Genomic DNA, 13,002 nt, shown 5'->3' on the forward strand with positions numbered 1-13,002 from the left:
AGAAAATCAGTTTTAAAATGTAAATAAACATCAAAAAGTATTAAAAAAAAAACTAACTATTTAAAGACTTGCTATAAAGTAATGTTCTTAAATCCAAAAGTTTCAGTGTTATCAAAATCTCACTTAACAATTTTAATTACATAAGCATTGAGCTCCTTAAATGCTTGTGAGTTTGTTTTATAATTGTTGAAGACTAATATTGAAGCTTTTCCAGCTGAATTTTTCTTTTGTTTCTCCACTATTTGGTAGAAAAAATGTTCAGCAGTACAACATCATTTACAAACAAATGGATTAATAAGTGCAATTTACTAAACATCCTAAGTGAAGGACACAAAACCCATCGTTTGATGGAATGAAATTAAAACTCTTTTTTGATATTTTATCCTTTTTGGCTGTAGAGATTTTGCATTCCAGTACAAAAATGTTCAGCACTGAGATACAATTTACTAGTTCTTTGCTTAGTAACCTATAAACCTGAGAAGCTTTAAGCTTCTTTTTAATGCTAATTAATATTTTTATCTCTTGTAAATAAAAAATATTTTTAAATGACTAAATTCTAACACTTCAGTTATTAACAATAATAGTCTTAAAAATAACTCGTAGTCACAAAACCGAATATGAACAAAATATAAAAATAACTATGTTGCATGAATATATAAATAAAATAGAGATTATAAAGATATTAATAATTAAAAACAAAATGTGCACTTTAAAATCATTAGATGATATTGATAATATTTCAAATAAATTAAACTTACACAGCTGTCTTTAATCTCTCTGCAGGAAAAATAAATCCATCTGGGTATTGTGGATCGATGAAACTGATACTAAAATAAATTAAATGTGTGTAATATTTTGTAATGAGAAAAATATATACAATTCTAACTCTACACAAAAATTTTATTCAATATTTAAGCAAATAATACAGTAAAACATCGGTACAACAATATTTAGGGGACCAAATAACTATATTGTTGTAGAAGGATATATTGTTATATCAAGGGCCTACATACTTTGGTGACACAATGAGATTTTCTTTAATTTTAATGTTATTAAAATTAAAAGATTATAAAAATAATAAGATTTTTTTAATATTAACAATAAATATATTTATATATTATGTAAAAAATTAGTTTGCAGAGTGTTAATTATGGTTAAATATTAAAAACAATTGAAATAAATTCAGAAAATAAGATCTTTAACATACCCTGAAAATCGTTTTCATTGAAAATAATCCGGTATTTTTTTTTTCTTTCTTTTTTACTAACCGTTAAGTCAACTAACAAAGTATGCATTGATGCACGAAAATGATTTTCATTTGTGAATGGTGTGTTATTGTGATGATCATGGTCATTTGTGACTCATGATAATCTTTTAACATGTAGGAAATGAAATCAGATAAGAATGTTACATCTGTGACTTCCTAAGAAATAAGTGAGGCAATTCTAAGAAGGGAAGCTCTTGGGATGGTCAGCAGTGAGTCTTCTCTTGTTAGAAAAAATGGCAAAAGATAATAAAATAATTTGTTTTACATTATTTGAAAACCAATAGAAAACCGAGAAACTAAGGTTAAAATTTGGAAACAAAATCGTTTTACGTGGGTTTATTGCTTCAGAGGATATTGTAATATTTAGAGGAGGATAAATTTAATTCATATGCAAGTTTAAAGGGACCATGAAACATTATCGTAATAGAGGGAGTTATTGTTGCAGCAGATATCGTAGTAGCGAGAGTTCATTGTATTTTGTCTAATTAAAAAATTTATACAAACAATCAGAATTTTCGACCCTCCCATAACAAGTAAAAACAATGATTTTTTATAACTCAATCTTGACAGTAGAGAAATTTGAATGGTTTAAATATAGAGACAAGAAACAGAAATGTATTCAATATTTTAGGAAGGCTTTCTGTATACCTCTTTAATACCTTTCACACTTTTTAAATTTTTTTTGCTAGTTACACTAAGATTAATGAAAGAAAAAAAAACATTAAATAAAATATTTTTTATTTTAAAAAAGAGAGAAATTTTTAAAGAAACGTATGTTTATTTCATATATCATATTAACTTTTTAATTCAACTTGTTATTCTATGCCCTATAAACTACTTTTGCAAAAACAAAAATGTAAAATACAAAAAATAGAAAGAAACAACAACTTAATGTTCCTTAAATTTAAAATAATTAGTTCCATTTTACAACATTGACACACAACACACTTCTAAACTCATTTTATTTCCTGATGTGTTTTATTCCATGAAATGTTTATCATTTATTTTAATGATGCAATAAAGGCCAACTTACCACACTGCTGCATTTTCTGGTATGTCTGGCAAAGCCTGTAGAGGACTCTTAATTGTACTGCAATAGAATAAAAAAAAAGCTATTAGTTTCAAAAAAAGGACTAAATAAACAAAGAGAAATTAAATCAGTTCAAGCAAAGTATTAAGGATTTATTTAATAAATATAAACTAAAACTCTTAAACCAATTACCTCTGCCATTTGAAATAAATAAACTCTTAAACCTCTAAACATAAAAGAGTGGGCGGGGGGGGGGACTCCAAGAACATTTTCTGACCTTTTATCTATAGATTATTTTAAAGATGATTAGTTGAATTTTTTTTGATGTCCTTTAAACTACACAACTATCTAAGACTAATCCGCAATCTAAGACTAATGACTCACAGACGATATTGAAACATGCTTGCACTAAACGACCGTTTTCTTAAAAATGTACCGATTGTTAAGGAGTTAATAATAAAACTGAAAATATTACTTAAAAAATTATACTAAAGATACAACATTTATCATTTTCTATTAATAGGCATTAAGTAAAGAAACAAGATATTTTTTAGTAAAACCAATGAAATACTAAAAACTCAATCAAGGATTAAACTTAAACCTAAACTAGGCTTTACCAAATGTTACCAACAAAAATATAAAAATTAATAATTGCTTACTCTCTAGGATTGATTACATCTTCAGATTGTATAACTTTACCACCCATTCCATAGAAAAGTTTTGGATTTATGTCTATTTCCTATAAATTAATAATTTAAAATGAACACAAATATTTGCATAAAACATTTTATGTGTTAAATGATTGAATAAAAAAAGAAATTAAAAAAAATTACCAGTTTCCAGTTTGTGCCGATATCGTACAATGAGACTAAAAAGTCATAACCTGTGTGACCTTTCCGAATATAGAGTCTATCTGAGCCCCTCACATTCCGTTTTACTACAACAAGAACAATGGTATTAGAGGTAATAACTTTACTAACATATAAAACTAGAACAGTTAATAAGCGAAACTAAGGATCAAGATCAATTTCCATTTGTTAATAACTTAAAAATGGAATATTTCAAGAAAGTAGAGTCCCGATTATCCAAATTTCTGTTTTAACCGAGCTATCAAATATTTCAAGGATTTTTTTTGCTTTAGTTTATTTTTTATTTTTAAAACTACTGCTGAAATTTTTTAACAATTTTATCGTTCAATCACTCAGGAAAACAAGCTGACGGACAACACGAGATTACCGATGAAATGATCATTAATAATGTCAATAATGAATCTAGCAAAGATGATGAAGAAAGTGACAATGAAAATTAACACATAAAAGCTCTCATACAGATGAACTAAAAGCTATTGAAAGTGCTATCAGGGGTCTGTCTAAGTTTTTCTGAAAGGTACCTATTTTGTGAAAATTTAGACATAATTTGTGAAATTATATTAAAAAATCAATACAAAAACATGGTAAAAATATAGATTTATCGTTTCTTAAGGTATACAAAAATTAAATTTCAAGAAAAAGTATTTTGTGAAACTACCGTTTTTCCTAAAGTTGAATTTGTGAAACTACCATTTTACCTAAAATTGAATTTGTGAAGGTACCGCTAAACGGTAGTAAATTCGGTCTGGACAGACCCCTGGCTATTGAATGTATAAAGCAATAAGAAGAGGCGACACCAGCCTTTCTGTTATTCATAAAAAATGGCGAAACACTGCTGCAGGAAAGCGCCAAAGTAACGAAAAACAAAAACGATTAAGGGCTTTTTTAAGTAAAAACTCTTTCATTCTCATAAAATATGCTCCTTTAAGTGTTAAGTAAACTTTTTAATTATAATATTAATTGTATGTGGTGTACTGGTATAAATTTTGTATTTGTTAAACATATTACATTTATATCTACTCTTTTTCCTTTCTTTTTTATATCCACATTAACTCGGATAATCGGGACTCTACTGTAATTAAAAAAAAATATTGAAAAACAAAGTGATCCTTCAGTGCAGAGAAAAATCTATATTATCTAAAATAGGATCCACATTGTTGCAAAACTAATGAAGCTCTCTTCTATCAAACTAAGCTGTAATTTTGGAAAAGATGAAAGATTAATGTGAACAGTTCATATAAACAGAATTGCAGTTTAATATTTTTGCTTTAATTAGGTTTTATTAACAAATTGTTGACCAATGACGAGCTAACTTGTCATTGCACTCGCATCGTTGAGTTAACTTGCCATCAGTCAACAGCGTTTGGGCATAAAAATCAATATTAAGAATGTTTTACTTTACTCCCATATTCAATTTCATAATAGATGGATGCATGACATAGTTTCTTTGTAAAATTGCAAGTCAACAAAATTTTGATTTACATAGTTAACATATAAAGTTAAAGTTATAATTTAGTTTTAATGGTGCTTCACAGTAAATGTGAAGAATGACCAAAAATGCCTTGCTTGTTGATTCAAGAATATACTAAGAAAAAATTATTTTTCTTCTTAAATAATTAAAAAAAAAAAAAATTATTTCATGTATTTTTGAAAAGTGTTATTCAGAGTTCTTGAGCTTTCCTTTAGTTAGGCTTTAACTGAACAAAAAGAAAAGTTACCTTAGCAAGACAGAAAACTATTTTGTCTCCAAAAACATGATAGGAAATTTATTACATTAACATTATTGTATTACTTACACCAAAATTTACTCTTAATCCAACTATCACTTTTTACAACATTGCTCACAAATTAGGTAAATTTAGTTTTATTATTGTATGGCAATGCATGATAATATTTTTTAAAAATTAACTAACTTTAAATTAAACCACTCAACTAACTTTAAATTAAATCACTAAAGAAGCTAGAAAAGTGAATACTTTACATTGTGATTGCAAAATTCATGGAAACCAAAATATACTTTAAAGGAAAAAAAATACTAGTTTAAAAATTTATATAGTAATTTAAATATAAATAGTGTTTCTTCGCATCATCCTTAGGCCATCATCAATAACCCATTGTGCAGCTCTAGTGCAATGAAATTAAAGCACTACTACTACGCTCAATTATTTATCTATTTAGCTTTTCTTTTAAATTACATAAAATGCATTTAGTCAATTTTATTGTACTACTACAAAAACATTACAATTACAGTTCCTTCTATGTAAATATAACATTTAAGTCTTTAAAAACAAATAGATACATATTTTCAGAAAATTTTTACAACAAAATTGAATTTAAAAAACAATTCAGACTTACTTTCATATTCTGTAAGTTTTGAGTATACAGCCTCTAAGGCTCTTAATAATCTTTTCTCATCAACAAATGGTAAAAGAGCAACTCCTGAATAAATAAAATTGTTGAAAGAGAATTCAGATTATAAGAATCAAACTGTACTTCATAAAAAAAAAGTCTTTTAAAAATAAATTTAACTGCAAAATAAAAAATTTTGTTACGTCAAAAATTATCAAAATAAAAGATGAGTTTACTTTGTTTACTTATTAAATTAGAAATGAGTTTACTTATTAAATTAGAAAATCTTACCTTGCCAAGCATATTTTTTGCCATTAAGATCAATTTTAAAATCAGTCGGGTAGAAATCTATTATTGAAGATTCCTGAAATACAATAAAATATTATATAATGAATATTACATAATGAATAATAAAATATTATACAATATACATAGTTAAATTTTTTAAATAGTATATTTAAGGATTCCTTAAACAAAATTAAATAGACAGATTTGTAAATCTATACCCACCTCTTTACACCAAATTGTAAGGAAATATGATACATACCCTGAGACCTGATAGAGTAAGTTCTACAAAATTTCAAATTGAGAAACATAAACACTGCAGAAGTAAATGGAGTCATTTGAAAAGAATTAAGTACAAACTTTGATAAGAAAAGTCGAGCAAAAATAAATTTTAAACTCAAATTTGCTGTCATTATTTACTTTTTAAAGCAATATTTTTATAGTAATTGCACTAAGTTAAAAATTGGAACCACTAGGACTTGAAAATTATACTACTCAATGTGTAAATGTTTAAACTGACATGTAAAAAATCCAGTCAAGAGCATTTTTCACCTCTGCATGCATTCAATAAGAAATATTGAAGATCGCAATACATGAATTAATTCCTAAATTTATACAAAATCTGCAAAGATGTTGTAAAGAATAACGAGTAATTAAGGAAGAAAATATTATAAAAGATAATGATACTTTTTTGTTTAAAATAATGCACAGCATTTACTTCAGAGATGCTTATTAATTATCGACTATTAATCGTTTGTGCATATTAACCCTCTGTTAATGAATAATACTTATAATTTATGCTTAAAAATGCTGATATTGATATAATTTTGTTACATATTTTTTGTTGATATAATTTTGTTGTTAATAGATTAAAAATAGATAGATTCATATGTTTTCATAACAAATATTAGAAAAAAATGTTTGGTCGTTTAAAAAGTTTTATACTAAATGTACTCATGTACACCAAAAAGATTGGCACAGCATGTTAAATTCTTAAGATTTGTCTGAGCCCAGGTAATCATACTATTTAAAAAAATACATTCAATTACATAAGTTTTTTCAAAAGCCATATATCACATTTCTTTTTTGAGTAAAATGATTTTTATACTTTATTTGAATAGAATGTAGTACAAGTCATTAGTAAAAAATGATTTATTGAATAAGTTACTGAAACATTTAAAATAGAAACTGAAAAGGACCAATTCAAAACAAGACAACTAGCTCATAGAACATCTTTTNAAGCAATTTTTGCGCAGGTCGAGACATATTGAGAAATTTGCAGATTTTAGGAAAAAGGATGACAATTTCGCGGAAATTCGCGCCGCGACAAACCTGCAGCCCTAACTATGATTACATTGGTGGATTTAAAGAAAACGAAAGTCCCATTTAAACCTTATTTACTAATATTGAATTACGTCAGCAAAATAAAAAATAAAAAAAAAGAGAGAGAAAAAACATTAACTTGTCAACAACAGATTTCAACCTTTATCAATCCAAATATTTAAAGTTTTATTTATTAATTTTTTAAACATTTTGTAAAAGAATGTAAAAAAATATTTCTGCAGTGGGATTATTTTTCAACATCTGACAATGTAAAAAACAACATAAAAAAATAAAATAATATAAAAAATTAAGAAAGAAAGGAAAGGGAATTAAAAAAAAAAATTTTTAAATCATGAATAGGAATAAAAATCTCATGGCTGTAATAGTAATTTGACTGAAGCTAGAAGGGAAATAAAAAACATTATTTAACCCAAGTTAGTACATACTGCATTTCAAGGTTCAATTTTTTAAAAGAGATTCTTTTTAAGTCAATAAAAAATGGAATAAATTTTTAGTAAGGGTTTAATTGAAATTAACCATTTGGTATAACAATATCTTTCATATAGACTGAGAGAATAAATGATTGTTACTGGTGAGAAACTTATAATTTTCTTTTAAAGCAATGCTGATGTAGATTCATTCATGATAGAAAATAGTTATTGGAAATTTATTAAAGTAATGAAACTTACAGGTGCTCCAATGTCCCAGTTTATATTTAGCTCTCCAATGTTAGTAAAATCGGATGCAAATGGAGCATAATGATATGGAAAGTACCAATTCCAAGAGGCACAGCCCTATAAGAAAAATCATAGTTAAAAGAAGTGACTTTAAACTGACAACTGTTAAAAAATCGGATTAATCTTCAATAATAATAACAAAATATAATTAATATTATTTTCAATATCCTATATATCATTTGGAATAAGTTTCCATTAGCTTTTAACTTTTTTTAATTTATAAAAACAGTTTTTATTGGATAAAATAAAAGATTTTCGTAAGTGGAACTACAGAGACTATCATACTCTATAAAGACTCATACTCTATAAGAATATTTTTTACTTATTGAAATTACACCACTTACCATAACATTAGTAGTGCCAAATATATGATAAATGGTTTAATAACAAAATAATAATAATAATAAAAAATAAAACTTGATCAAATATAACTTAGCATGATTGACGTCAGCAATAATAAGGCAATTTTTTATGTATGCAAAATCTCCATTAATTTTGCTTCTTAGTACATAACTTTTTTTTATTTATTTAGTACCGACCAAAATTATTTTAGCATTATCGGGGTCAATCATAGAGTGATATATGTTTCTCTTAAATGTATTAGTTATTATTTCTCCATTAATGGTTCTTTCTTTTTACTATTTATTTTAAATACAATTTCCATTGTTGTTAAATTATTCAGTTTTATCGAAAGACATTTAAAAGCGTATCAATAAATTGACGCATGATTTTAAATAACTTTAAGGAATACTAATTTGGCAAAATTAAACGTACATGCAACAAAGTTCACAATAATAATTTAATTTATCTGATATAATAAATTAATTATAAGAACATGGAATAAACTTTTTTTTTAAATCATCAGAGCTACAAGCTCGCAAACATAAATGATGTCAATTTCAAATTGTTGTTTATGGATTAACATAAAACCATGCCTAATGCTGAACCAATTAGAAAATTCTATTTTACAGGATTCTCTCAAACAATGTAATTGGAAATTTGGAAGTTTTTCGGATTGAGAGGTAAAAATATACCCTGCAGCTGCTGTACAAATTTCATGATGATAGAATAAATGGTTCTGGATTTATAAGAAACACACAGAGAGATGCCAAATGTTTCATTTTATTATATGTATATATATATATACACACAGTTTCATTATCTAGCAATGAATATAAGTATTTAAGTAACAAAATATACAGATTAACTTAAAATGAATATTGACAAAAATAATGTACCTGATAATAATATCTCAAAACCCAACATAATCCCTCTACATACGCTAGAGCCTGAAAATAAAATATATATATTAATATTTTTTAAATCAATCCTTTTTGTAAAATAGAGAATATTTTTAAAATTATTAGTAATTACAAAATAACTATTAAATGTGTTCTTACAACTTTACGTCTGAAGTCAATATCATCGCTGTCAACTTTAAACTTAACTTCATAGTATCTTTCCTTCCAACCATCTTCCCATAACCTGCAAGATAATTCACAAGCTTTAGAATTCACACCTCAATTATTCAAAAGCAAAATTATTAGAGTTTCAATACAGTTAACTGAATATTACACTTATTTGTATAAATGAGAACCAGCCGTTTTCATATTGTAATTCATAGTGCAGCACAAAACTTTTTCTATTTTTTTTCGCAAACAACCAACAAGATTTTTCTTACAGCTAATTGAAATTAATTTAACAGAAAAAACATTTATAAAGTCTCGTATTTAAAACAGTTACAAATCATGAAGGTTTTGAAAAGTGGACACCTTAAAAATTATCTGAATTTCTCACAGCAAACACTGAGTACGCATTAAATCCATTATTTTCAAACCAAAGATGGAAACCTTAAAATATCTTTGCTTACACAGTGATTTTTTTCCCTCAACTTTTATTGACTCAACCTGTTTGTTGTATGTAAATCTATATTATTAAAATATTTTAATGTATAGATGATTATTTTAAAATGTTTTAAATAATCATCTATACATTAAAATATTAAAGACTAATGAGAAAAATATTTTAAATAAAAAATAATTTTTTTTAAAAGAGACTCTTTTATTCTTAGCAAATCTTAAATATCAGAAAGTTAAAGGAGAAACTGTAAAGCAGTTAAGTTATTAAAAGCACTGGAGCAAGTAAATGTACCGCTGCTAATAAATCATGATTTGTAAATCAAGTTTGTACAAATCCTGAGAAGTGAATCTATAATCACACTAGAATTTAAAACATGTCTCATAGAGAAAATGTACAATTTTATAGTCCTTATCATAAAATTCTATTAAAATAAAATCTTTGAAGTTTAACAATATTTAAAAATTGTTAAATAACTCTTTTAAATATTCTTCCTTCAATTTTAATTATAATTTAGAGTTAAAAATTTTTCAAAAATGAAATAATGCATTGAATTAATTTAGAAAACACACAAACTACAAAACAAACTAGATAGAGTATAAAAATGAAACTTTTTTAAGATTCTCATAATACAATTTTAAATACATTGGAACCATAATAAAAGAAAAAAAATCAAGTAGTTGAAAAAACAAAAATATGTGCTGTGAAAAACACATTAAAAAGATTAGCATTCTATTATTTACAGAAAAAAACCTTTAACAACTCACTTAACATCATCTTCAGGTTCTGGTTCAGATTCCGGGTCTGATTCATTTTCATTCTTTCTTTTGACACCACCTGATCTGGAATCCTCTGATGGAGAGTCAGCCTTTTATGGGCAAAAATGTAAATAAATAAACTAATTGGAATTTTATAATGCAGATTATAATTTGTTATTGCAAAAACAATATAAAATCCAACCCTAATATATATTTTCAAAATCTCTACTAATAAATGATAGGAATGTTTTAAAAGAGGAACTTACTGCTAAATAAAAAATAAGCAAGGGTGATGATAATAAATAGAAACTTACAGGTCTCAACATTGATTCAAAGCGTTGTCTAGTTTCTTGTGGATTACCTGGAGTCATTCGCATCTGATAAGCCTCATGTCTAGCATTTTGAACTGGTGATGGTGATCTGGATAATGACTAAAAAATTTAAACGAATCATTTAGTTAAATAATTTAATAGGCAACAAAAACACAGAGTTTGAACAAAAATGTTTTGCAATTTGAGAATAAAAAATTTTGATAAATATGCATCCTATAATATAATATAATCCTAATACACATATAAATTTTTTTTCTCCTACTTGCACTTAATCTCACAATTTCGTTTAGAAATTAGGAGAGAAGAATTCTGAAAGTATGATTATCTATAAAAGATAAGGATAGTAGATGAGTGTGTAATCCTTAGACAATTAAGGAAGTAAAAATATCGCAGAATTCAAACAGATATATAAAATACTAGTTCCTAAAGTTTCTCTAGTAATTTTATGCTGTACAACACAACTAAATTGACAAAAAATATAGAGTAAGAAATCACCAGAAATATATTGAACATATTTTTAAATATTTCCTTTTTTTTGTAACAATTTATCAAAAATGTAAATAATACACAGTGTCCTAAAAGTTTAAAGAAAGAAATTTCTAATAAGTTTTTTTTTTTTTCAAACAACCAGATATTTTGGATTTACTTAAAAAAAAAAAAAATTACTAATTTTATAAACAATAGAAGAAAATAATACACAGTGTAGCGTCCTAAAATTTTAAATAGAGAAAGTTCCAATAAGTTTCCCCCCCCCCTAAAACAGATGTTTTTGTTTCAATTAAAAAAACAAAAAAACTCAATATAAATATTTTCTTTTATGTCAACTAAAAAGTTTTTTTATACTATTAGTCTAAAATTTGTCATTTGTACCATAAATATCAGTATGGCAGCTTTTATGATGTTGTTACATCTTTTTTCTTATCTGAACTTAAAAACCAGAACTGTCACTTTGAAGAAAACAAATGTTTATCACTTTCACGAATAGATTTTTTTTATAAAACCAATTATTTTTTGGATAAGTATGATTTTTAGGCAAAACTAGAACACAATCTAAAATTAAAGATATTGCAAAATTATTTTTTTTAGCACTATTAGCAACAGAATGTAAACAATTGCCAATTAAAACAACCAATACAGAAAGTGTTAAGATACACACAAGTTGAATAAAATGGAAGCTTCTTTCACAGTGTTAACACAAAAGTAAATAAAGATGTTTGAAAATTTTATTTGACATACCCTAGGACTAAATTGCCCACCTGGTGTCCAAGCTGGCCTGTCATCTCTGTTCATCTAAAAATAAAACAGAACAAAGTTAAAATTTGGTATTGATGGAATGCTCTCAGATAATTGCCAAGCAAAAACTTCTTTGAACAGAAAGATCATTTTCTTGTAAGATATAATTTGAAGGTTGTTTTTAGAAGCTTTGAACAAAAATAAATAAATAAATAATGAGTTCAGTTTGATTGTCTCAAACTCAAAGTAAATATATAATTTTATATTAACGATACTAAATTGCTAAAATTAACTGAATAGACTTAATAATAAGCAAATATATTTTTAAAGAATTTTTAAACTTTTTTAATAAATTGTCAATTTAGTGAGATATTTCCAACTAGTTAAAATTGATGAATATTTGTCAATTTTTGCTTTTTTTTTCAGTATTTTATGGAGCCTAAACAGATGGACTAATCTTTCAAACATTAAAAATTTAGATAACAACTTTTTTTCAGTATGAAGTAATATATTTTCTTCCTATTGAAATTTCATGGTATTTTTATTATTCTCGCAACGGGTGTTAATCAGAAATAATGGATGAATAAGAAAGAAATATATAGACAAGTAAAAATAAAATAACTAGCATATGGAATTTTTTTTATTTTAGCTGTGAGTATGATTATTGTCTACAATACCACATACCTTCATTCTTTTCCTTTTTGCCTTTTCTCGGGCTCGAAAAGATAACTAAAATACAAATTAGAGAAAGATAAAAAATCAACAGTGTTTTTTTAAAAATGAAATGCAATATATTTACTCATTATAAATTTGTTGAAGTAATAAAAAAAATATTATTTAATAGTAAATGAAAAACTTTTTACCTATCTTTTGTCCTTTACTTCACGAAACACAATTTTTTTTAAAAATTCCTTGAGTAATTTTTTATTATTCTTATTATAATTAAAATAACTAAAAATTTT

The 13,002-nt window shown here is 25.5% G+C and overlaps 1 protein-coding gene across 1 annotated transcript in view; it reads right to left on the reverse strand.

The window, feature by feature from the left end:
• The window catches only part of LOC107436845 (5'-3' exoribonuclease 2 Rat1), an 89,145-nt gene that overhangs the window by 54,584 nt on the left and 21,559 nt on the right, over positions 1 to 13,002 (reverse strand). Inside the window, 13 exon segments of the mRNA XM_043047471.2 lie at positions 759 to 827; positions 2,301 to 2,357; positions 2,957 to 3,036; positions 3,131 to 3,234; positions 5,522 to 5,605; positions 5,807 to 5,879; positions 7,714 to 7,917; positions 9,099 to 9,149; positions 9,261 to 9,345; positions 10,485 to 10,585; positions 10,790 to 10,906; positions 12,044 to 12,097; positions 12,725 to 12,769. Coding sequence (XP_042903405.1) covers positions 759 to 827; positions 2,301 to 2,357; positions 2,957 to 3,036; positions 3,131 to 3,234; positions 5,522 to 5,605; positions 5,807 to 5,879; positions 7,714 to 7,917; positions 9,099 to 9,149; positions 9,261 to 9,345; positions 10,485 to 10,585; positions 10,790 to 10,906; positions 12,044 to 12,097; positions 12,725 to 12,769 — 1,124 coding nt within the window.

The sequence above is a fragment of the Parasteatoda tepidariorum genome, chromosome 3 (genome assembly GCF_043381705.1).
Source record: "Parasteatoda tepidariorum isolate YZ-2023 chromosome 3, CAS_Ptep_4.0, whole genome shotgun sequence".
NCBI lineage: Eukaryota > Metazoa > Arthropoda > Arachnida > Araneae > Theridiidae > Parasteatoda > Parasteatoda tepidariorum.